The sequence below is a fragment of the Peromyscus maniculatus genome, chromosome 17 (assembly GCF_049852395.1).
Source record: "Peromyscus maniculatus bairdii isolate BWxNUB_F1_BW_parent chromosome 17, HU_Pman_BW_mat_3.1, whole genome shotgun sequence".
NCBI classification, from domain to species: Eukaryota; Metazoa; Chordata; class Mammalia; order Rodentia; family Cricetidae; genus Peromyscus; species Peromyscus maniculatus.
Genome location: NC_134868.1, coordinates 19,205,912 through 19,232,128, shown reverse-complemented (window position 1 = coordinate 19,232,128; position 26,217 = coordinate 19,205,912). Strand labels below are relative to the sequence as shown.

At 37.3% G+C, this 26,217-nt stretch overlaps 1 protein-coding gene across 5 annotated transcripts in view; it reads right to left on the bottom strand.

Moving 5' to 3' along the window:
• Positions 1-26,217, bottom strand: part of Wdr17 (WD repeat domain 17) — an 89,078-nt gene that overhangs the window by 13,549 nt on the left and 49,312 nt on the right. For 3 of the 5 annotated variants that reach the window (XM_006970915.4, XM_015998424.3, XM_015998427.3), the window contains 13 exons: positions 25,472-25,558; positions 19,471-19,635; positions 17,162-17,364; positions 14,905-15,054; positions 14,687-14,817; positions 14,253-14,378; positions 13,086-13,241; positions 10,490-10,554; positions 6,323-6,455; positions 5,360-5,451; positions 3,888-3,987; positions 2,840-2,979; positions 563-583 (listed from right to left, as the gene is read on the bottom strand). In XM_006970915.4, the coding sequence (XP_006970977.2) occupies positions 563-583; positions 2,840-2,979; positions 3,888-3,987; positions 5,360-5,451; positions 6,323-6,455; positions 10,490-10,554; positions 13,086-13,241; positions 14,253-14,378; positions 14,687-14,817; positions 14,905-15,054; positions 17,162-17,364; positions 19,471-19,635; positions 25,472-25,558 (1,569 nt within the window). The remainder of the gene's footprint in view (positions 1-562; positions 584-2,839; positions 2,980-3,887; positions 3,988-5,359; positions 5,452-6,322; positions 6,456-10,489; positions 10,555-13,085; positions 13,242-14,252; positions 14,379-14,686; positions 14,818-14,904; positions 15,055-17,161; positions 17,365-19,470; positions 19,636-25,471; positions 25,559-26,217) is intronic. The other 2 variants (XM_015998418.3, XM_042262471.2) reach the window with 1 other exon arrangement.

Sequence of the window (26,217 nt, the reverse complement as noted above, 5' to 3'; positions counted from 1 at the left end):
CATATTGCTGCCCCATAATAACCCTTTTAAAATAATATCCTGGAGAATACAGAATTACATCCTGATTTTTCTCTTTGAAAACAGCTGCACTAAAACTACATTAAAATTTCAAACAATTCCAAATAAAACCCAACTTCTTCCTGCAAACTATGTCCTTATCTAGGAAAATTTTCATTAAGGGCTGCTGATTATATTCATTATTTATTTTACTGTTTCTTTAAAATTCAGTACATTATTGTGTGTGTATAACAAAACATAAGACAACCAAATCATCTAAAGTTAAATTTCATTATCAGAATATGGTTTATTTAACTTTGCAGAGTTAACTTTTAACCTCATACAAAGTCATAGTTAGTTTATTTTCTGTACAACTTTGAATTATAACATCATATATTTAAGTTATAAAATATCCTTATTTTATATGGTTAGGTTTTTAAAATATATAACTTACATATACAAATTGGAATATTGTTAAATCAAACAGTATGGAGGTAGTCTTAAATACTTAAAATTGTGTGAATATTTAAAATAACATGTTAATAAGAACAAAACTAGGCAGTACCTGTATGCAACTGATGGGAAGCTGGAGAGAAGATATTGAATGTGAATATCAGACAAACATTATACACTTTAAGAAGCAAACAAAACTGCATCAGTAAATGTAAAACATATGAACTGTCTTGATTTATGAAATTATGACTAGCTTCCTTAAATTAAGTAATTAAATTTCGTTGATTTTTAATCTGTAGGATGCCAATAGCTATGTATGCATTTCTTGTGAAAATTATCATACTAAGCAGGACGTTTTCCATAATTTGAACTTTATCCCAATTTCTGGTCTCTGGCTATGAAAAGGAAGAACACCTGGGAAGGTGTCACCAGGTAATGGAAGTTTGATTTTTGATAGAAGGAATTATGACAGATGTCAGCTCACTGAAAAAGTTCTAAACACTTGGATAAAACAATAATAATTAGCAATTATCAACCATGTTATCTTTTTTTCAAATGTGTAACATTTTTTGCTTTTTGAGATTAGAATTATATCATTTATACCTTTTCCTACATCCAAACCTCCTTATCCCCTCCCTCAAATCCATGCCCTTCTTTTCTTTGTTCTTACATATATATGTATGTATATATATGCATACATATATATATGTAATACTAAATTTATGAATACAACCTGCTCATTCCATATAATGTTATCTGTATATATATCATCTTTCTAAAAACATTTAATTCATCTACGAGCATGGAGTCAGCCACATTTGTAAATAAACGACATGTGTTAGATTTCAAACTTTCTGATTGGCCTAAGGCCAGTCATAGTAGACTACATAGTGGATTGCTGCAGGCTTTTGACAGGGATGGGGGTTATTTGAAACTTTCAGAGGACAGTTGATTCTGGAGACAACGCTATCATGAGTTACTACTATGTTTTGGTAGTAGGGAGTGTTCTTAAATCATTGTAAAACATGAGTTAACTCTGAGTAATGATGATATCCTTAGTTTACTAATAAATTCCAAGGTCAGGAAAAAAATTAAAAATGTCAAAAGCTTCCTTTCAATGAGACAGTGATATGTTTTGGCAGTTAAGGGTACAAGCTTTATAGCTAGCTTATTACTTTTGCTCATGATTCACTGAGTCCTCTGGCAAAAGAGTATCTCATGACAGAACTCAGTAGTTAATGACATGTGAGCTAAACTATTGCTTGGTCCCCGGTAAGAAGTTCAAACATGTTAGCTGTGCCCAAACCTTCCTCCTCTTCTTCTTCTTCCTCCTCCTCCTCCCCCTCCTCCTCCCCCCTCCTCTTCCTCCTCCTCCTCATCATCATCACCAGCAGCAGCAGTATCACATGTGTGGTTTAATACTTATGGTCATCAACAAATCTTAGCAATTTGTTCACATGAAGTATGGACTAGGAAGAGGTCAAGGTCCTCATTAAAAGTCTGTTTAGCAATGTCCCAGGACTTACGTATTTTGGAAAAACATAAAGTAAAATTCTGAAGTTTAATATTTATTTTTTAGTTTTATGTGAATGTTTGTGTTTGAGCAAAAGTATGTGTACTATGTGTACAGGTGCCCACAGAGGCCAGAAGGAGCATTGGAACTGGAGTTTGAGGTGCTTCTAAGCTGCTTGACATCAGGCCTGGGAACTGAACCCATGTTCTCTGTAAGAAGAGCAAGTACTCTTAATTGCTAGGCCTCATGTCTTCATACAAACAAACTCCATAGTTATCTTTGTCATCTTTAGTCAATAATTACCTATTAAATGACATTATCCTATATTTTCTAAAAGTGCCTATGTAGTGACAGACTGTCTAACCGAAGAATAGGGAGATATAAAACTGAGTGAGAATGGCTTAGACCAAGATTGCCATGTAGTCCCTGGGAAGCTCTACCTCTTGAAAGTACAGAGTTTGGACAAAGACTGCTCTAAGATTTCAGCCAAACTCATTTTGTTTCTCAGCCTTAAAGTAAGACACAAGATTTGACAAGACTAGGAATAGAGTTGAAAAATTGTAATAGTGGGAATTGGTGGTCCTAATAATGTTGAAAAATAAACATTTATTGTCTCATGATATTATAACACTTGAAGTATTACAAAACTATAACAAGGCTACCTCAGAAAGGGTCATGATAGATTTCATTCCCCTGCCACACTTTCTTTCACAATGATATCTTAAATATATACACATAGATAGGTGGTATAGATATTATAGCTATAAATACTCATACTTAATATATTCTTCACATTATCTTTTTAAGAGTAGTTTATACTTTTCTAACATGCATGCCATAACTGTAAAGTTACTCTTTCCATTAGAAATTTCTTACCACATTGGAATCATCATGCATTTTCTTGCCAGTAACTGCAGGGCATAGTGGGTTGCTGGGGACGCAGGTGCACCCAGGACAGTGCCCACTGAGACTGCCAGCTCTAGTTCATTCCCACGGATCAGGTATGCCATGGCAAGCTTGTTCATAAGAAAACAGTTCCTTCAGTTGCACAGATGCTTGGTGGAATGGTCATTTTCATCCAAGCTCATAAGCAGATGCATTAACATTGGCCTAGATACTAATTTTCTGAAATATGTTGAATATAATATTTCAATAAAGTACCTATGCACAATAATAATTTCAATTTTCAGACAGAAAAACTGAAGCTGATGGTGAGAAATGCAGCTTATTTTTCAGCTTAGAATTTAATTTAGTTTTTTTTTTCAATGCTAGTGATGGAACCCAAGTCTTCACACATGCTAATCACATGGTCTGTCAATGAGCCATGATCCAAATCTGTTTGCTCCTATAGTATTGTCCAGTATCCTGAACATGTCATTTGGTCTCCACAGAAGAGAACATAAAATCTTAAAAGCTTCTTCTAGATTATACAATAGTGCTAAATTATTGCCTAGGTTGCTACAAATATTTATTTGGTAAGAAAAATAGATAAAACCAGAAAGCACGTAGTATGTTCGTGTGCTAATTCATCACGAGACTTGGAAGCATACAACGGCAGATGCCATCTGGTCTTCCCCACTCAAGCACCGTGACATATCTGAGAGTTATTAAGTACATCACTGGTTTTCAACCTTCCTAATGCTGTGACCATTTAATATAGTTCCTTATGTTGTGGTAACCCCCAACCATAAAAATACTTTGTTGCTACTTCATAACTGTAATTTTGCTACTATTATGAAATGTAATGTACGTATCTGTGTTTTCTTTTTTTTTTAAGATCAATTTATTTATTAAGTATACAGCATGTATGACTGCAGGCCAGAAGAGGGCACCAGATCTCGTTACAGATGGTTGTGAGCCACCATGTGGTTGCTGGGAATTGAACTCAGGACCTCTGGAAGAGCACCACTTTGAACTATTGTACCTCAATATCATCTACAGCAAGATGACAGCATGCAGCCAATACTGCCCGGCCATCCTGAAAATACCATTCTGCCAGCTCATGTATGACTTTGTGTAGAAGCCTAGAAAGAAAAAAGAGTAATCAGTATTAACTTAACAATTCTATCATAAAATATGAATTAATGTCCTTTTAAGGTAATTAAGAGAACAAATAGTTCAGTTTACATCCTTGTTTTAGACTTAAGTCTGATTTAAGATTTCAGTTAGGCAATCAGTCTTTCAGAATGTATGATATAAAGCTCTGCCTAGTCTTGGTCCCTGCAAGTGCCAACAGAAAGACTTGGGTAGTCAAGACATGATTGTGTTGTCTACCATTCTGCATTGGATAATTTCTAACAGCTATAGGCTGACTGTAGAAAAATAAAGGTTGAAATGACATTTTAAAAAAATTTAGTTAATATCCTCGATGTGGTATAAACACATCTTTAACATACCAAGTTTAGAAGAAAGAAAGCAAAGAACAGCAGCTAAGACACAAAAAGAAACATTTGTTTAACATTTCACAATTGTTTGCTACATGGTGGATAGCCTAAAACAATTAAGTATAACATTGTCTTGGAAAATAACAGGAACCATTAGAAAAGTCATAGGAAAGACAGATAAGTGCTGTGGGATGTCATTCTGTATGCTGTGAATATGTGTTGCTCTGATTGGTTGATAAATAAAGCTGCTTGGTCAATGGTGAGGCAGAATAAAGTTAGGTGGGACATTCAAACTACAGAGAGAGGAAGGAGAAAGGAAGAGCAGAGGAGATGCTGCAAGCTACTGCCAGAAGACACAAGCTGTAAAGTACCAGTAAGCTACAAGCCACGTGGCAAAGTATAGATGTATAGAAATGGGTTAATTTAAGATATAAGAACTAGCTAGCGAGAAGCCTGAGTCATCAGGCCACATGGTTTGAAAATAATATAAGCCTCTCTGTGTTTATTTGGGTCTGAGTGGCTGCAGGACTGGGCAGTACACAAGACAACTTCCAGCTACAGATAAGCAAAGTAATTTAAGGAAAAGGTTGAAAGTCTATAAAAATTTAAGTCCTAACTTTTTACAAGGATTTCTTCTTTAAAAGAAAAATAAATTGGAATTCTAGGCACTAACATTGGCAAATGTGGTTACCAAGAGATTTTGGATATTGTGATTTCTGCTTTTTATAGCAAGTCACTCCTCCTCTACAACATGTCTTGCTCTAGTTTTAAACTCATTAGGTGTTCCCATTGCTCTCCCCTTGGAAACTATGAGTGTTTATGGGCTGTGTCTACCTGTTTTTCATTCATAGGGATGGATTTTGTCATGGAACTAGATGGTGGCAAGGAATGCATTTGAACACTAGATAGCAAGTGCTCACCTCACAAGAGGAGGTTGAATGACCTCACTTTCAAAACTTCTAAAGGGAAAACAGCCATAAAATAATGGCCTGAACAAAGACACATTACTCACTCATTAAAATCTTCTTTGTAGATATCATCAGAACTTGAAGCTCCCTTAGGTGTAGAAACATGTAAGGTTTGCATATTTCCTTCACAGGCAGCCTAGAATTCAATTGGAGCTTTAATTAATCATTAGATAATTACTGACAACTAACTTCAGGTTGTTTTTTTTAAAGATGATATACTTACCCTTGCACGCACACACATGTGTGTTTGTGTGTGTGTGTGTGTGTGTATGTGTGTGCGTGCATGCGAGCACACGCGTGCATATGCTCATGCGTTGGGTGTGTTCGTGTGAATCTGTGTGTACAGGTGTGTGGACCTGCAGAAAACAACACTTTTGGTGGCAGTTCTTTCCTTACACCTGTTTTGATGCTCAGTCTCTCTACTTTCTGTCATTGCTCTGCACTGCACACTCTGGCTTCTGGCTGATTATCTTGTCTCAGCTTGCAGTAAGAGTGCTTGGATACAGACAGCAACAACTACCACGTTGGCTTTGTGAGTTTCAGGAATGAAACTTAGGTTGCAGGGCTTTGTGTGGAAAGCACTTTAAGACATTGAACCTACCCTTGTGAATCCAGGCTATTATTTTGAACAAATGATACTTAAATCATGTTTGCAGTTTACAGTATGTTTTGTAAACAACCTCAGAAAGAGACAATATTAACTCCATTGTGAGTACCAACATCAAATTTCAAGTAACTGATTAAAGAAATGATTGTTCAAACTTTAAGTGAGATGATCAGAACAGAGACACATGCAGATAGACACGATTGTTTGTCTATATTGTCTAGAATAACTCCAATGTGACCAGGCTAGGATAGCATGACTGAAATGTTAAGGCAGACGGCTGGGAAAGTGCTCTGAATACAACAAGCCATCTGTGCTTGTCCATCACACGACCCACATGGCTTTCTCCATTCCCCATATCCAGCCACCAATATATTTACCTGGCATGTTTATGTGTTTATACCTGTGCAACAAGCAGAGCTTCTTTAAGCTGACCTCTGGACACAAAAAAATTGACCAGTTTTTTCACATCACCAATGGCTATACAGTATGGGATGACATCATCCTTATCTTCCTGAATTAACTGGTCAGCTCTCCTAAAGAGATAAAGACTATCTTTATTATTCTAAATTTAACTGAAATATTAGTTGTAATGTTTTCCAGTTTGAACTGATATTTTTAAAAACATGTCTAAAATTTCTAGGTTTCATAAAGACTAAAGTTCATATTTTAAACATAGATCATATAGAAATATGAATAAAAGCTCTATAAAATACTTGATTGATTTTTCCCTTGGAATACTTTTAGTTTATCTATCTATCTATCTATCTATCTATCTATCTATCTATCTATCTATCTATCTATCTAATTAGATAAAGCATCATATGTATCACAGTCTAGTCTTCAACTCACTATATAGCTGAGGATAACCCTGAACTCATATTCCTTCTGCTTCCATGTCCATGTGCTGGGATTAGAGACACATGCCCCATGCTCAGTTTATAGGGTGCTGGGGATTGATCCCAGGGATTTGTGTGCTGGGGATGTCTTTCTGTATGCTGTGAATGTGTTGTTCTGATTAATTGATAAATAAAACGCTGATTGGCCAGAAGCCAGGCAGGAAGTATAGTATAGGTGGGATGAGGAGAGAGGAGAATTCTGGGAAGTTGAAGGCTGAGTCAGGAGGCACTGCCAGCTGTCACCACCATGAGAAGTAAGATGTAAAGATACTGTTAAGCCACGAGCCATGTGGCAAGGTATAGATTTATAGAAACAGGTTAATTTAAGATATAAGAACTAGATAGTAAGAAGCCTGCCACGGCCATACAGTTTATAAGTAATATCAGTCTCTATGTGTTCACTTGGGTCTGAGCGGGTGTAGGAGCCGGGTGGACACAGGAAAACTCCAGCTACATTTGTGCATTCAAGGAGAGTACTCTATCAAGTGAGTAACATTTAAGAAACAGAAGAAAAAAATCAAGTATTGTTTTTTTACGATATAGTTGGAAATTTTTTCTATATTCCAGTATGTTCCTTTTGTCCTCTTGAACTTATTCTAACCTTGATTTTCTCTACTCTGCCCAAAGCTCTGACCTTCCAACACTTACTAAGGAAAATAATATCCTAGGGTGTTCCAACTTTCTTGTATGGGCTAAAGAAGTGATATTACCTATTATATATTGCTATGAAAATAACAAGCAATCTTCAACTCAACAAGCTCAAAAAAATTAACAATATTATGTGCTACTTAATTCAAGTATGCCTAAGTTTTGTTGGTACTTTGCTTTTTTTTTTTTTACCTTAATATATATTTATCTTTTTTTTTTTTTTTTTTTTTTTTTTTTTTTTTAGGGTTTCTTTGTGTAGCTTTGGAGCCTGTCCTGGAACTCATTCTGTAGATGTAGACCAGGCTGGCCTCAAACTCGCAGAGATCTGCCCGCCTCCGCCTCCCACATGCTGGGATCAAAGGTTTGTGTCACCACTGCCTGGCTTGTATTTATCATTTAATGAATTCCAGAAAATATAATATGTTCAGCAAACACACTAAAATGTTGAATATATTTAAATATGAAGAACCTTTGGTTAAGCTTGGCAGGAGTGGCACAGGCCTTTAATCCCAGCACTTGGGAGGCAAAGGAAGGCAGAGCTCTGTGAGTTTGAGGGCAGCCTGGGCTACAGAGTGAGTTCCAGGACAGCCAAGGCTACACAGAGAAACCCTGTCTCAGAAAACAAAACAAAACAAAACAAAACAAAACAATACAATACAAAACAAAACAAAAAAGAACCCCTTTGGTTAAATGGTGAAAACTGAACAAGAGAAACAAAATTCAAGCATAAAACACTAGGGCCTTATGCTTGGAATCAGATATGGGGCCCAAAAAGAGGTGAATACTGGCAAGCTGCATTGTAGGGAATGACCAGTGAGAATGGAACTCTCTAACTTGAGGATAGGACCCTCTGACTGTGGGGATGGGACCCTCTGACCTGAGGATGGGACTCTCTGACCTGAGGGTGGGACCCTCTGACTGTTTTGAAATCTTAGTAAACAGCAAGCAACATGTACCCATTTTTTTCAAACCTAAGGTCCAAGAATTATTTATACAATCCCTCATGTCTATTACTAAAGCCAGTTCATTTTAACTCTTAAGTATGTCAAATTTTTTCAGCTCTTCTTCCCTGTCACTGTGGAAGGCTTCCATGCCACTCCTGTCTCCTGGAGCGGAGGAGAAGGAACAGATGCCACTGTGCTGCTCTTGTGTCTGCTGCTGACCTTCTCCAATCTGCCTCATTCTTCAGCTTACGTGAATTTTCAATAGGAAAGTTTGAGTTGGTCACTTTCTACCCTGTTAAAAATCCTTTAATGTCTTCTGTTGGTCTTAGGAACAAGAAAAAAATCTTAAATGTTCAAAACCCTAGAACAGTTAGGTCTTGCTTCCTTACCATCCCATTACGTACCCACACCTGAGACTCTGCACTCCAGCTACAACCTTTAACTCCTTTTCTCTACTGACTAGGTCTCAATCACTTTGTCTAGTGCCTTCCATTAGCTTCTCTTAATTTGTGGTAGCTAATACAAATACAAGTCTATGTCTTCCTTTATAATATATTTGAAGATTGATAACATTTATCTCATAAATACTTACCATTAAAACATTATATTCAAATATTAATATGATAAAGATTCTACAAAAGTGCATTGGCAATCATACAAAATAACAAATATTGTTTAGTTTTACCTGTTATTAACAATGAGTGAGTGACTATACCTTGTTCCTAAGTGATATTCACTTAAGTTTATATTGAGGCAAAATAGTGTTTTATGTAATAAGTCACTACTAGCTTGAATTTAGTAAGCATTCATGGGAACAGTATCATTCCTAAGTATGCTGATAAAGTATAGAAAGTATCTGGCATTCTGGGAGCTTAAAGGTTCAAGCAAGTGGTGTACTACTTATCCTATTTCTGGAAGACTGGATGCTAGCCAACCGTATACTTTCCCATGGCAAACTGTACACATCCTTCTAGCTTTCTTGCTTAGCCTTTACTAATTTTAATTTATGCACATGACTAGAAACAGCATTTTTCCTAAACCAAGTCTTAAAAGAAAAAACTCTCAAATTTCTCTTTATAATAGCAAAAGAAAGAGAATTACTCTCTAATAGTACTCTACTGGCTTAGCACAGAGATCAGTACATAACCACATAATGGGTGTAAAATAAACAGTTGCTGAATGGTAGATTAGATAAAATGTGTTCTGAGTATAAATGAGCTCCAAAAAGGCATACATTTAACTCTTAACATGTGGAGCCCTTGAATGCAATCCTACAATGAACTGCAATCTTTTCCTATGTACTTTACTAAGTTAATTGGGGATTACACCAAATTAGGATAAGGTGGGCCTAAATTTCAGTATGAATAATTTTTTAAGGAAAAATAAATTTGGCCAAAGAAACAGTGTGGATAAATCAAGTGAGAGCAGTGATGCATCTCTAGCTAGCAGATGCTGAAGATTGCAGCAGCCACCAGAAGATATTTACTTCCTCAGAGCCTGCAGTGTTAAAACAACTCTGACAACACACTGATTTTGGATGTTTAACTTCAAGAATTGTGGAATTATAACCCAGTTTGTGGCCATTTGTTACAGTAATTCTAGGAAATTAATATGACTGGAGAAAAATGTGGTTTCTTTTTAATGTACTCAAAGTTTTTTCAGTGGTCAGACAAATCTTTCGTTATTACCTTAGACATAACATGGAGACATGGTAAGAATTAGCATCTTCAGATAGTTGCAATTATACATAGAAAAGTATTCTACAAGCTTTTGATAACCTTCTGAAAATCTTCCCAAGGATACTTCAGTAGTAATATATATTTGGCAATTTGGTGGTCTTTGTTTTTCTCCATTGGTAAGGAGAAACTTCTGCCTACTATAGTCATGAGTGATCAGGATAAACATAATAATACCAAAAGGATTTGTAAACAATTCATCTAATTATTATACAAAATTCTTTTATTAGTTAATATAACATAGGTATAAGAACTATTAAGAACTGCTACCATATTTGTATGTTCTTTCTATGTCAATATATAACTTTAAGATCTCCCTGTGGACATGGACTGTTGTTTTTACCTCTGCATTAACTTCCTCCAGTATTTCACAGAAACTCCAGGTGCAATGGACAGGGCTTTGTCCCACTACAAAATTAAGCAAGAAAAGAAATGTACACTTTTAGATTGCATTATATAATTCTAAACAGACTTTTTAGAGATTCATGTTAATAATAAATAATTTTTAGGATTGTTAGACTATCAGGAATATAATTGTAAACTATTTAATGCAGTCCAAAAGGGGTAAATATCTACATATTGTAAAAGTAAAATACATGAAATTCTACTATTTCAGGGAAAATCCAACTTCAAACTTAGAAAGCGGGATCAGTCTCTTTTATTGAATAAATGTTTCACTTCTATTGTATAAATGTTATTTACTGCCATGCTTTCTTTAAAATTAAAACAACCTGATGCCGGCCGGTGGTGGTGCACGCCTTTAATCCCAGCACTAAGAAGGCAGAGGCAGGGGGATCTCTGTGAGTTCGAGGCCAGCCGGGACTACAGAGTGAGTTTCAGGAAAGGCATAAAGCTACACAGAGAAACCTTGTCTTGAAAAAAAAAATTAAAACAACCTGTCACTTTATAATTTGGACAACATTTGAAGAAGCTCATTATTAAATTAAAACTGATTATTATTGTTACTTCAAAATATGGGTTTGAGGTCTAATGAGAAATGGAAGAGAAAATATTTTAAAATATCAATACATAAATGAAAGCTTCATTTATTTAAGGCTTTCCAAAGCACTGGGGTTTATAGTGCAGTTAAGGCTACAAGACTGGTAATAAAGATTTTAAGTTAAAATTTAAATAAATAATGTATTTATTTTTATTTATCTTTATACATTTTTGCTTGTGTGGGTATGCATTATATGATAACCATTTTAAAAACTATATATCTAATTCATATTAATTAAAAGGTTCCTTAAATTTGTTTTTACTAAAAAAGTCTTTAGTGTAGGGAGAATGGAAGAATAAAAGTGGAAATGTAGATGAACTTTGAATTCACTAAGTTGTTTCAATAAAAAAATAAATCTTGTAAGTGAAAAGGTGAAATGCTTTCCTAATCCCATAGTATTAAGTTTACTGAACTGGAAACTGTTCTTAGAATGTTGATGCCAAGTAAACAGAAAGACACTCAGATTTCTGAAGAATTCAAGTAGGATTTCAGGAATCACTGAGGCCATCTGCATGTGCACAACAGTACGACTATATGGCATCATGATTAGATCCCCAATGGAGCAAAGGATGGAGTTAAAAGAGTTTAGCATCTCATGTGTTCAAATACAAACAAATATCAACAAAGAATTGCACCGATCTCCCAAATCTTATTTATTCATTTGTCATCTTGACTTTAAGGGCTCTGTTGAAAAGGTAACATTTAATCAAATTGTCACTATGTGATAAATAAAAATTTTCATTACTTTTAAATGCTTTTAAGTGCCTTTGTAATAATCAGGATATTTTACTGTTTTAGGTCAATCTGCAATTCATTGTTTATCTATAAGTAAACTGAAAGTTATAAAAAAAAAGGTGGGTTAAATTGCATTTTGATACACTTTAACTGTATATTAACTTTACTTAAATTATTTGTGTGTTCCTTTGTTTCAGACTGATTTTTATTTTTTATTTATGGATATGTGTATGTGTGTGTGTCTATGTGAGTGCAGGCCACATGAGTGTGGGTCCTACAGAGGCCAGAAGAAGGGGTCAGATTTCCTGCAGATGGAGGTATGGATGTGTGTGAGAGCAGTGGTAACCAAACTCTGCCCTCTGCAAGAGCAGCAAGCACTCCAAAGCACAGAGCCCCCTCCAGGCCCTGTATAGGTCTCCTTAATACCATGTGTGGTCATAAAAATGTTACCAACTTCGAGGTTCTTGAAAAGTAATAGAGCATTGTATCCATGCCACCCTTTGTTTTGTTGGGGTAGAGAGGTAATTTCTCCTGATTTAGAATACATTTGAATAAAAGGTAGAAGACTAATGAACTTTCATGACCATGTAATCAGTACCCAGGCTGAAGAATGGAATTCCCCCTTTCTGTCTCCATATCCCATTTCATTCAGTATCCACCTGTCAAAGGAAGACTGTGTTCTAAATTTTACTTGTACATATTCATTCTAAACTTTTCTGGAAAATGTGCTTCGTTGCTTTAGTCTTCTCTAGAAATTGGAACAATCCCTATGGCATCTTAAATGCACCCACTGAAAAATTCCTCTTTGGGCCAAGATGGAGTATCATGGTGACGAATGGAGGAGATTCTACTCTGAGCATATCAGCCAAAACAGATACATTCAAAAGATCTTGACAGCAATTCTCACACTTCAGCACAGATGAGAAGAGCCAGGAGGGCTTATAAAATCAAGCACAGATGACTGAACTGCATGCCAAAATTTACGTCTTTGTAGGTCTGGCATGGGACATGGGTGTTTCTAAGTGAGACTGATGTTGCTACCCTGGAGACCTCACTTTACTATTTCCCTATGATGTGCTCCTGACACCAACTTGGCAAAGAAGTAATTACATATGGGAAAGTTAACTCGTATATGGAATTAATTATGTTCCTAATATGTGGGGTACTATGTAAATACATTACTTTTCCTTTAATCGCACATTACCTCTCCAAGCTCTACCATGAGTTCACAGTATCTCTGAATTTGTCCCAATCTCAGGTGTATTTCTGCAGCTTCCTTCAGTTTTTTCTCCTTAGTAGGTGCACCAACACCACCACCGAATTTAGACATCTTGATTGTTGTTAATTCTTGGGCTTCAGACTGAAAAGAAAATTATAAATAGATGAATGGATATGAGAAGAGATATTCTAAAAACATGTAATATTGGAAATTAAATGTTTTAAAGCAATATTTTATCCATAAAATCTGACAGCCTTTGTAATATTTTGACTAGTTCATAGAGTAAGCACTTTGGAAGCGGTACATCCCACTGCCCTTACTCTCTTGCAGTGTGGGTTATCTAGAATTTCAGAAACCAAAGGTGGTGAGATGCAACTCTTTAGACATACAAAAATGCTTTCCAATGAGAGTGAAGAATTACTGGCTTACTTTGGCTCCTATAATGCAAACCTGGTTTTCTAAAATAGTTAAATAGTTCTCAGACATTTCCTTTATGACTTAAGAATTCTCTCTCTCTCTCTCTCTCTCTCTCTCTCTCTCTCTCTCTCTCTCTCTCTCCTCTTTTTTCAAGACAGGGTTTCTCTGTGTAGCTTTGTACTTTTCCTGGATCTTGCTCTGTAGACCAGGCTGGCCTCGAACTCACAAAGATCCACCTGGCTCTGCTTCCCAAGTGCTGGGATTAAAGGCGTGCGCCACCACTGCCTGGCAAGAATTCTCTTTTTATGAAGGCAACCATCATATATGAGTCCTAGTGTGATTTCCTTGCTGTCTGAACCACTGATATTCATTAAAAATATATAAATTACTGCTTCTTTTTTAGCTCTTAGATCAGATTTTGTTGTTAATGATGTAATATCTCAGGTACATGGTAGCTAATAGTCATAAGAGTCCATAAGCTAAGCTATGACCATCTGAGGTAACAGGGTAAAGATAAAACTTGTCATGGAGTCCCAACTCAACTTGAAGACCGATGGAATTCAGTCTATACAAACTATGGCCACCTTAACCTATGCTCAAATAGTTCATATTTCATTATTAGTCTTACTACTTTATCTTCTCAGTGTTTATTTCAGTCTACCAATGATTGTCTTGCTTTAATCATACAACAGGGAAAATTTTGTTTGCGTATACCATGCTGCATACTTCACTTACCGTTTTAAATTTAATCAGGTGTTTTGAATGCATCATTCCTTTGCAGTAGTTGTGAGGAAGCAAGCTATCATCTTGTCCTTGAATCACGGCAACCAAGTTCCACAAATTGTCACTGCCACCTGGAGGCTGAAGTAGGAATGGACTAACCAAAGAGAAATCCTCACAGAAGAGAAATCCTCACTGTATTTCAGCCTCTCAGAGATACTTTATCATATAGTTCCCTAAATTAAAAAATTAACAGAAAACTAAGTACACATTCTCATTTCTTTCTTCTGGTTTTAGATCTGCTCTCTAAGATTATACAGATCATGTTAAAATGCATGTAACTGAGCTGGGATGGTGAATGCAAACATGTTATAGTTTAAAGGTAAGAGTTGTGGTGACTTATTCTGCCTAATGAGACAATGTCCACTTATGATTTCTGTAATACTTACTGATAAACATTGTGAAAACAATCTTAGCTTTTTCACTCGAGAGTTACACGTTAGTTTTTCTACCTCTTGTTTAATGTCTCGTGACACTTTCCCACACAGTAGAGGAGGAGTGCCTTGTTTTACAGCATTGTCTGAGGAAAAAACACGATTCAGTGAGGAAATTTTTCTTAGAAAACATTGTTTAAAGGTAAAATCAAATGCATGCACATATTCAATACCAGTGTTCCCGATAATTTCTTCCCAAGATCTGTCTGCCAGAATATTTATTTGTAAAGGGGTGATTAAAGGTATTAATGACCAGAGTCTCACTGTAGAATCGCGGGAGCAGGAAGCCATAGTGAACGGACGGCTTGGATGGCACGTTAAACCTGAAGGAGAAACAAAAGGCTGTTTTAACAAAAGGAAGCCATTAAACTATGATAGGATCCAAGTTATGAGAAAGTGTAACTCAAAAGCTCTCTCTCTGAGCAAACCTTCTATTTGCATTTAATTAATACAAGAAGCTAACACGGTGCTTAGTATAAATAGAGTTAGAAATGTATGATTATGAGAGAGCAAAATTTCATTTGGATAAGTTATAAGTGCGCTGTCACTCCATTTGGGCTCATGAAATCTATGAATTAAGAGATGAATAAATGAAACTTCTAGTTTCAAAATGAAAAGCTGGAGACTTTTAAGTTCAGACATCAGAAAAAGGATTATATATGCATATACTATATTTTATAAGAATATTTTTATATTATATATGGAATTTCATAAATGAGTACTATAGTATTCTACTCCTTCCCCTTCCCACTCCTTATTCCTCAGACTCAGACGCATTCTTGTACAATTATCGTTTCATATGTATATATGTGTGTGTTTATATACACACATAGCCTGCTGATCCTATCTAGTGTTGTTCATATATACATGGGCTTAGGGCTGACCACTTGAGATCAGATGACCTACTGGATATTCATCCCTGGAACAAACTGGTTTCCTCCCTCAGCAGTTACTGACTTCCTTCAGTCCTTCACTAGGGCTAGAGCCACACAACTTCAACTAGAAGGCTACTGAGGGAAAACATGGTTGTGAATGCATGGGTTTGGTCTACTTTCCCTAGAACATATTTTTAACTCTTAATCTGTCTACTTACTCCCAGCAAGACTTAAGAATGACAGAAAATACAAATACAAATGGGTAATTTGCTTTCTATTTCAAGCTTAGTTGTACTAACAATTGTTATACTCAAGAAAAAAACATTGCCCACAACACCCCCACATAAGGTAATGGATAGATGTACTGGCTAGTTTTGTGTGTCAGCTTGACACACACTAAGAGTCTTCAGAGGAAGGAGCCTCAGTTGAGGAAATGCTTCAGTGAGATCCAGCTGTGAGGCATTTTCTCATTTAGTGATCAACAGGGGAGAGAGAGCCGAGTCCATGGTGCATGGTGCCATGACTGGGCTGCTGGTTTTGGATTCTATAAGAAGGTGGGCTGAGCAAGCCATGGGAAGCAAGCCAGTAAGCAGCTCCCCTCCATGATCTCTGCATCAGCTTCTGCCTCCAGGATCCTGTCCTGCTTGACTTTCTCTCCTGACTTCCTTCAATGATGAACAGCAATGCTGAAGTGTAAGCCAAACAAACCCTTTCCTCCCCAACTTGCTTTTTGGTCATGGTATTGCTTCATAGCAATAGAAATCCTAAGTAAGACAGTAGATAAGCTGTATCTGTGCTGTTATTAATTTCATATTTTGTAATTTCCTCTGGAGTAAGGTGTGGGGACCCACAGAGGCTATCTACTGAGACCTTATTCAGGGTCAGAGGATCTGGGCTTGCTTTACCTAGCAGGGCTGCATAATGGGATAATTTGACCACAGGCATGGTTACTAGGTGTTTGGAAGAGTCTACACTCAGACGTATTCTGAGTAGGTACGGTGTGCTTTGATCTTGCAAGGGAGGGGGTTCTTTTGCCCCTCCCGTTGGTGTTGTTTAAAAAGCCCTTTTGAATAAATGAGAGCAGCTGGGTATTGATCCAGGGCCCCCCGAAACTATCTTGTGTGTCTGTCTTTCTCCTCATTGTCTAGGTCTATCTTTCTACCTAATATTTCATCATTCCTCTGTCCTCCACCCAAGAACCCTTGAAAAGATCAAGGCTGGTCCTTTGACAGACCCCCACAGTAAGGGAAGTGACAAAATCCAACCTGCATATGTACACATATATGTGCATACTATATATGTACACAGAAATATAATTCCTGCAGGATGAGCTCCACATTCTACTGAGCGTCATCTTTTGAATAATCTGTAACATCTTCTTTGGCTAGTTTTTTATGATTCTAATAGTTTTATAAAGAATAGACATGTGTATTCTCCAATGTGAAATAATATCATTTCAAAATGAAAAGCTGTGACTTGTTTAAAAAACTTTCATTGCTCAAAAAATAAGCATCATAATTATATCAAAATAACAAATACATGGAGAAAAATTTACCATATACATCTGCACCATGATCATATACAGTGTCTAGGCAAACTCCTTCCCGAGTATCCCATACTCTGATAGTATAGTCCCAGCTTCCAGATATTAGTAGGTATGGAATCTCAGTATTCCACATTAATCCCCTCACAGGTGCGGTGTGTCCATTGAGAATGTTTATGCAAGCATCTTGAGTATAATCCCAGATTCGAACAGAACTGAAAGACAATTTTATGTCTAAATTATAATTTATCCCAAATATTAACATTGTTTTATTACAACACAATGCTTATTTCTTAACATATATAAAAAGCCTTTTATGGGGCTGGAGAGATGGCTGGGAGGTTAAGAGCAATACCTGCTCTCACAGAAGATATGGGGTTCAATTTTCACCCACAAGGTGGCTCACAGCCATCTGTAACTCCAGTTCCAGGTAATTTGATGCCCTCTTCTGGCCACCTTGGGCACAAGCATGTACAAGGTGCACAGATGCAAGCAAAATACATATATATGTATATATAAATATATATGTAAAACGATAAAATTTTAAAAAAGCATTTTATGCTCAAGTTGTTAATTTTCTCTTTACAGCTGACACAAATGAATATGTTATAGTTATCTATTCCAATATACTTTTCCCTAACTTTTACTGGTAATTTATTAAGATACCAAATACAGTGTTTCAGAATTAAAAAAAAAAAACAAAAACTATTTTTGGTATATTTGTATTATTTTTATTTGCTTGTTGTAAAATGAATTGCTAAACGGTCTTAATAAAAAAAACCCGGAGCCAGATATTGGGGTAAAAGCTGGGAGATCAGAGAAACAGAACAAGCCACAACCAAACTCACCTTGCCAACTCCTCAGCTGATCTTGTTTCCTCAGACTGAAAGCCTCTGAATCCTCACTGGAATAGATCTCAGCTGAACTGCTGCTCAAAGCCTCTAATTCCTGGTCCTCACGCTTTATATACCTTCCTGCTATCACTTCCTGGGATTAAAGGCATGTGCCACCACACTGGTTCCGTTCCAGGGTAGCCTTGAACTCAGAGATCCAGATGGATCTCTGCCTCCCAAGTGATTGGATTAAAGGTGTGTACCACCACTGTCTGGCCTCTGTGTCTATTCTAGTGGCTGGCTCTGTCCTCTGATCTCCATATAAATTTATTAGGGTACACAATATATTGGGGTGCACAACATATCACCACAGTTTGTTTTGATTTTTATTTCATTTTCATGTTTGTTTGGGAAGAGAAACGTAGAGAAAGAACATGAAAGAGGAGCTGGGGGAAGGGAAGGGAAGGGAAGGAAAATGATCAAAATCCATTGCATAAAAAAAAATTTAAATCACAGAAGGAAAACATATTTTAGAATGTATATAAATAAAAAAGAATAGAATTAATATGAACCATTAGATCTATAAAAACTAACTAGGATGCCCAGGATATTTCATCTTGTTTAAAAATAAAAGATACATATATTAGAAATGTATAAATGTTATCTATGCTAGTGGTGATGACTACATGGGAATAACCAAGCTGAATTTAGTAAAGACTTATAATAGTCATTAAATTTAGATATTAAAGTCTCGAGACTGGAATAATCTCATCAATAAAAGTATATTCAACTTCATACAATAATCATACTAAAAGTCACAATTTCAAATAATTTCTCCTTGTTGAATCGAATGTAACCCAAAGAAGCAAAGGTGACAATTCTCAGCTATCCAACATGAATCTGGAGGTATTATGCACTGACTTTAATTTGTACAAAGTAAGATTATTTTAACATAATTTTATCTTCAAATGGTGATTAAAGAAATCTCAAAAGGAAAAGAAATGATATAAACAAGACTTCAGAAATTCTTGTCAATAGAGAAAAGTGTAAAATTACTCTTATTTCTAATGTTTCTCTTTATGCTAAAGTTTATAGTCAGTTTTTCGTTCCAGTTTTGATAAGAGTACAAATGTTTTTTACATTAAACATAAAAATGTTATAAATTAATCTCATTTTATAAGGATTTATTTAAAATCTTTTTTCATTTTACAATCATTTTTCTATGAATATTCTTGATAATAAGCTAAAAATAAGCATTCACAGTGAGCAAAACAAACAAGAAAATTAAAATCAGGAATACAATGTCAGTATAAACAGAATAGGATTTAATTTAGTTTTTAGAACTTATTTTGTCTCCTTATTAGTTGCCTATGTGTCAAGTACTTAGTTTATATTTCTCCATAAATTGTTAATATAACATATGCATTTCTGGGGAATTGTAAGCTTATGATTTAAAGTACAAGGAAACTAGAATTCAGAAATACATACCCATCATCAGAACCACTGCAGAGGATGCCTTCCCTCAGAGGAGACCACTTCACATGGAACACTTTTGCTGTGTGCCCACTAAAGACTTTCAGTGGCTGGTTAGAGCTAGTGGCCACATAAAAGACCCGGACATTTTTGTCTTCACAGCCAGTGGCTATCATGTCTCTGAAATGCCATCCATGGAATGTTAAAATATGACAATCAAAGATTAATTACTACTAGCAATTCTTAAAATATGCCACAGCTCTAATTACTAAAGATGCTATTCTTGCTTCCTTAATATAATATTATATATATATTTTATATAATGCATAATTATGCAGCTGCTCATTTGTAGAAATGAACAATCATGTAGTTTCATTCTCAGTGTTCCATGTCAATTGGTTGATTTTGTGCTTCACTTATTGTACGTCCTAAGTTGACCTTCACTCAAACAGTACATTTTTCAAACTATTTTGTCTTAAGAAGGGTCCCACCTGATGAGTGATGAGATTCGTTAACATGCGGGTCACCTAATTATTATGATACACCATGGACCTTATTTTTCTTTTTGTGGAATGGGTCCACAGAGCAAAGACTCAGAAGGAAACTGAGAAAGCTTACTGCAGCCCAGGACTGTTACAGTAAGTCACCTTCACCTTTGCATTCCTCATTGGTGGCTTTTCTATCTAGTTTAAACTTAGATGCAAATAAGAATCCCATGGAAATATAATACAATCTTTTAACATGTTCATTCTCACAATAAGAGCATAATTCTACTTAAACTTGACGGTCTAAACTGACCTAGGGCAGGAACTATGGCTGCTAAGCAAAACCGAGGAACTCATGGACCTGCCAGACACAAGTCTACCTGAGGTGCAGCTGCACTACCCGGTATTAAAGCAGCCGCTTGCTCCTAGAGACAAGAGGGAACTCCCACACTTTGGACTGTATTAGCTAAGAATATTCTGCTGAACACAACATAAGACCGTCAGTGATCTCACAGAGCTTACCCTGACAGGCATGTCCAACACTCATCCCATGGCCACAAATGACTTAGGATAGCCGTGAATGTGGCCTGATACAAACTCCTAACGTTACTCAAAACATTATGACTTTTTTTTTTGCAACTCCACCTTTTTCTTTTTTTTTTTTTTGTGATTTGATTGAACAGTTCTCGAGCATGACCTTTGTAGATGATAGGACGATGTGGTTTTTCAATATCTAATGACTGTACACAATTGTGAGAGTTAATCTTGGTTGTCAACTTGACACACTTAGGAAGAGGGAACCTCAGGGGAAGAACTGCCATCATCAAACTGAGCTCCAGGCAAGTCTATAGAGTATGTTCTTTATTGTGAATTGGTGCAGGAGGGCCCAGCACGGTGGGAAGTACTAGTCCTAGGGAGGTGGTAGGACTGCAAAGGAAATATAGCTCACTGTGGACCAGAAAGTAAGTCAGTAATCAGCTTTCGTCCAGGGTCTGATTCCGTTCCTGCTTCCAGATTCCTGCCCTAACTTTCCTCACTCATAGACTGTATCTTTCCTCCTCAAAGTTCTTTTGGTCATGGTGTTTTATCATAACAAAATAAAGCAAATTAGAACAATATCTATGAGGGAGAAATAGTAATATGTACTCAATTACACAATTAAAATTCAGTGTATCATGTGTACTGATGTATATTTTATGAGGAAATTGTTAGGATTTTGAAGTCATGAAAAAGTTTTCTATACAGTATTTGTTAGCAAGATGTGGAGTTGGGATGGGCAATTCCTGGGAGGAGGAGGAAGGGTGAGTGAGTGGTAAATATAATAAAATACATTGTATACATATATAAAAATTTCAAAGAAAAAAATAAAAAATATTTACAAAGCAGTTTTTGTACTGAGAGCCAGATAGAAATTATGTAGGTCCAACCTTAGGTGGAATATGGTAGAGAACAAAGTGTTACATAAAGGGGGACAACATGAGTGAAATTTTGGAGTTAAAAAATCAACTAGCGAGTTCAGGAAACTGGTAGTCTGTATGCTTGGATGCTTTGGAGAAAGAAGGGCAAGGTTCATGTCAGGTCCCTAAAAGGGCAGGCCCACTGACTTGGTCCACAATTGAGTCTAGGCTCAGTTTAAACTGGACTATAGATGGATTTCTTGGTGTCGGATAAAACATTCCTTAGTAATTTATTAAATGGTTCCCTCTCGACCTGCCCAATAAGAGTCATTCCCTTGCCTTTAGCAGATACCTATGTCTCCTATCAGCTTATCAAAGCCCATGCTGGCCTACAGGCTTCTTCAGCTCCTGATGGGAGCCATAAGCCTAAGTGACCCTCGACACACATGCTGCCATATTTGGGCTTCTCTCCTCTTTTTCTAGTCTAGGCCTTGCTTAAGTCTCCACAGCACCAGAACCTCATCTCATGAATACCAGAACCTCTTCTCAGAAATCAAGTGACCACGCTGCAGTTAGGCAAGAATAGATAATCCCCATAGCAACATTCCCTGCTAGCTGAACAACCCATGATTAAAGTCCCCTCCCTGCTTACACCCCTCTTTGCCCCCGCCTATATATGCCTTAAGAGGAAAATAAAATTTTAGAGCTTGATCAGACATCCTGTCTTGCTCTTATTCTTTGTATCTCTTGTCCCTCTCATTCTCTGGCCCTCCCTTCAGGTCCCTGTTGAAGACCCTGCTGGCTGGGGCAATCTCCCATTCAAATGCAGTTGTTACACATCTCAAAGCCATCACTAGCCCACCTTGCCTCCTCCTCTATCCGAAACTCCCAGGCTGCTCTGGGTTCACAGGCTTCCCTCCTCCTAGTTATAACTCACATGGTTTTTCCACATCCCCTCTTCATTAACCCTGGCCATGGCCAATCTGTTTCTTTTTCTCTCTGTTCTGAACTCTTCCAGATGCCTCTGGATGTTTCTTATCCACAGTAATAAACCTCCCGCCAAAAATTGGAGTGACCATCTTGGTGGCTTCTTTACATAGTCCTCCCTTAGAGCTCACATTGTAGGCAGAAATCGTATAAAACAGAGCTAACCTGTAGTGCTGTCATGCCTGGTGTGGACTGATCTAGAAAGTATTATATTAAGTCAGGAAACCCTGGCTCCCTCATATTCAAATTCAGGCATAAATGTCAGTATGATGAGTATAAGCTGGAGTGTAGATATGTGCTGTGAATCTGGTAGTCCTTGAGGGAAGGGAAGAGGAGCTGGGCAGCCGATAGGACAAGTGTGATGTGAAAGCAGAAAAGAGGCTTTGGGGAGGGGTGAGAAGAAACAGGAGTTTCAAGAATATGGGGGAGAAAATAGGAGAGAACAGAAACACATTTGTCTGACACTGCAGTAATGAGATCTAATACTATATACGCTAATAAAAAAAATTAAAACATCCACCAAAAGGAGAGAGTCTGAGGTCTTCTGGATTCTCTTTACTTTCTAAGAAGAAGAATTAGGAGAAGAATGAAAGAATCGATCTTTCATCCATTACTAAAAAGTTGCTGTCTCTAAGACTACAACGCCAGTTGTCTTCCAAGATTTAATAAATCCTTTTAGTTTAAAAAGAGAGCTTGCGTTTTTATCCTACACTCAATGGGAGAATATTCGGGGGTTTACCCAGAAGAATGGTGTGTGCAGATCTGTGGTTTCTTTTTGTTCTTTGTACTGGGAGCAGAAGCACTATGGTTTCATATATGCTGGGCAAGCACCCTACCTCTGCGATGGATCCCCAGGCCTCAGACCCATGTTTTAAATGTTCAACCTGTTAGGATTCTGCCATTCCCCCAGCTGCATGACCACACATGCGCAGTTCAGTAGCTAAGTAAGGGTCTTATGTCTTATGTCACCCGAGTGCTGCATGATTACGTCATGTGTGAGGTGTGGTCATGCAATCTGCATGGCATAGCTCTGTAAGCACACATGTACATGTGAAGGAGAATCCTTAAAAAGCCGGTCACAGACTCCTCCCCTCTCTTCTGCTCTCTCCTCCTCCCCCCTCTCCCTTCTCCTCAGGTGTCTCTTCCATAGGCCTGGCCATGCTCTCTTCTGTCCCCTGCCCCCTTCTCCTAATAAAGCTCTGATACTGTGTTTTGTGTGCCTTGTGACCTTTCTGGTAACAGCACCACTTATTTAAAACCAACAACTGTATAACCAAGGAGACTGTTGCTGAATATTCAATCACACTGTGAACCCTGAGCTCACATTTGCATTAATTAAATAAAATCAACCTTGGGTCAGGAGGCTGAGTTAGCAAGTAGTTGACAGAAAGTAATCATAGAGTCAGAGGGTATCTGGTAGATGATAGAGAAATGCACAGGAAGTAGTAGGGAGGGACTTTATAGTGGTGGTTTTGTTTGTTTGTTTGTTTGTTTGTTTGGAAGAGAAGGCAGGTCTCTTTCAGAGAAACTGGCCAAGAGAGAAGGTCAGCTAGTTGCTACTCAACCTCTCTGGGCTGGATTTTCAACCTAGCCTCTGACTCCTGAGTCTTATTGATAAATAGAATGAGAGGGATTTAATTCAAAGCTGTATTTGGTGGCAGCCACAGAGCTGGTGCCTGCAGGAAAAAATTTCCACCAGGCTGCAGCCTGAGTAGCCTGGCCATGGCCACAAAAGCATGCCAATTACTGCGGAGCCACAGTTACTGGCTGAAACAGCAGTCGATTAAAGCGCAGGCTCTGTGCTGATGGAAAAACAGCAGGTGACTGGAGAAACGGCAAACAGAATAAAGCATGCAACTTCTAAAAGGACTCTGAAGGAATCCAAAACCAACCACATAAATACTCAAACTGCCTATCTGGAAGAGGCATGTTGGGATATAGAGATACGGATATTCAGATAGAGGAATTGAATCAGGCTGTATTGGGCAATAGTCCCCAGCTGTAAAAAAGTGCTTATCCCAAACCTGATACTTCATGGCAGTGTGTGTGTGTGTGTGTGTGTGTGTGTGTGTGTGTGTGTGTGTGACCCCAGCCCCTCTAAATGTGATCCACTTTCATCCCATGGAAAGGTTGGGGCGCCTTGCCATATCATTATAGCAGTCTGAGCCTGTTGAGATTTGAGTCTGCTTCTCTGCTTCCCTTTTCTAAGTATAGGCAGCATTGGTGGTTAGGATAGAGTGTGAAATGACAGGGTATGGGAAAAATACAAAAAAACAAAACCCCCCAAAGCATGGCAGCTTTTGTTGCCAGTGCCTGTTAATCTTCAAGACAAATGATGGGGAAGTTTGGCCTGGCCATCAGCTGATGTTGTATATCACCTAGTTATAGACCAATAAATTCTGTCATTGACTGGGTCATCGCTACTGGAAGAAACAGAGATCCATTATTTTGTATTGTATATTATTTGATTCAGGAAGTATGTCCTTAATATTTGTTTTATGTTTTCCATACTTAGTACAGGGAAGCATAAGAGAATTCATGTTGTTTTTGACCATATCTAAAGAAAGCTTCCTTTTAAAACACACTATACCCTATCAAGAAAAGCTTTTAAGCAAAATCATTTGAGATGCAGTCAGTTGGAGGTCCAATTTTAGTGGAATTTTACTTGTATTCAATTTTAAAGGAGAGCTGATTTTGACAAAGCCTGTCTTTCACATCCACCCCCTGAAGTTCTCCATCTTGGGAAATTCCGCAATGCAGAGAGAGGCTGCTGCCTAAGTTGGGGAGGGAGAAAGCCCACACAGAACTGCAGAGACGCCTAAAAGAAATCAGAGAAAGGACCGCATTTCTGTCCTGCAGTCGCACATCGAATAGGCTCACTTCCCATTTTCAGTGGTTTTATTAGCAGTGTGTTTTTTTCCCTTGTATTATAAAAGTCTTTTGAAGGTGGTACATCAGTATTCGCAAGTCATCTAAGAAAGCACCATGGACTGTAACCAGGCAAAACAAACGGGCAGTTACAAATGCTCCTCATTTGCTAGATAAAGGGAGGGATATCCAAGGAGAAGAGGTATAATCTATGTGAGTAGCTTGTAAGGTTTATTCATCCTCGGAAACATGATGGTTATTTAGGGAAAGCGAACTTACTTGTTGTTTTGACTCCAATCACAGCCGAACACGGCAGCCGGGTGTTTGTACTTGTGCAGAATTTTCCCATCAATGGTTCGAATGATACTAAAATCAGGTAAACAAAGTCAGAAGTGCAGCTTTCAAGGGTCAGTATTCTGAGATAAAAGCCATCTCTGCAAACTGCAGAGAACATTTAAAGGAAGAAGAGGTACCAGGTGTGGTGGGACAGGTTTCTAATCCCACTACTCAGGAGATAAAGGCATGTAGATGTCTGTCAGTTCAAGGTCAGCCTGGTCTACATAAAAAGTTCTAAGTCAGCCAAGGTTATACAGAGAGACCTTGAAACACACACACACACACACACACACACACACAGACTCACTCAGAGAAACACACACACAGACACACACAGAGACTCACATACACACACAGACTCTCTCTCACACACACAGATACACACAGAGACACAGAATCACACAGAGACACACACACACAGAGACTCACACACACACACACACAGTGAGTGAGTAAGAGAGAAAACTGTTATACATAAATGATGATACCAATTACAAGTCTACTTCACATAATATGAATTACCATAATCCATTTAGATCAAATTAGAGGTGATAACTGATTCAGAAGCTATTTTGTTGAAAAGATTTCTTAATTATAGAAAAAATATAATTTTATGTACTGTCAAATGTGATATAACATGTATTAGATTTTCAGCTTGAAATTTAAGTGCTTAAAATTTATTTTGATTG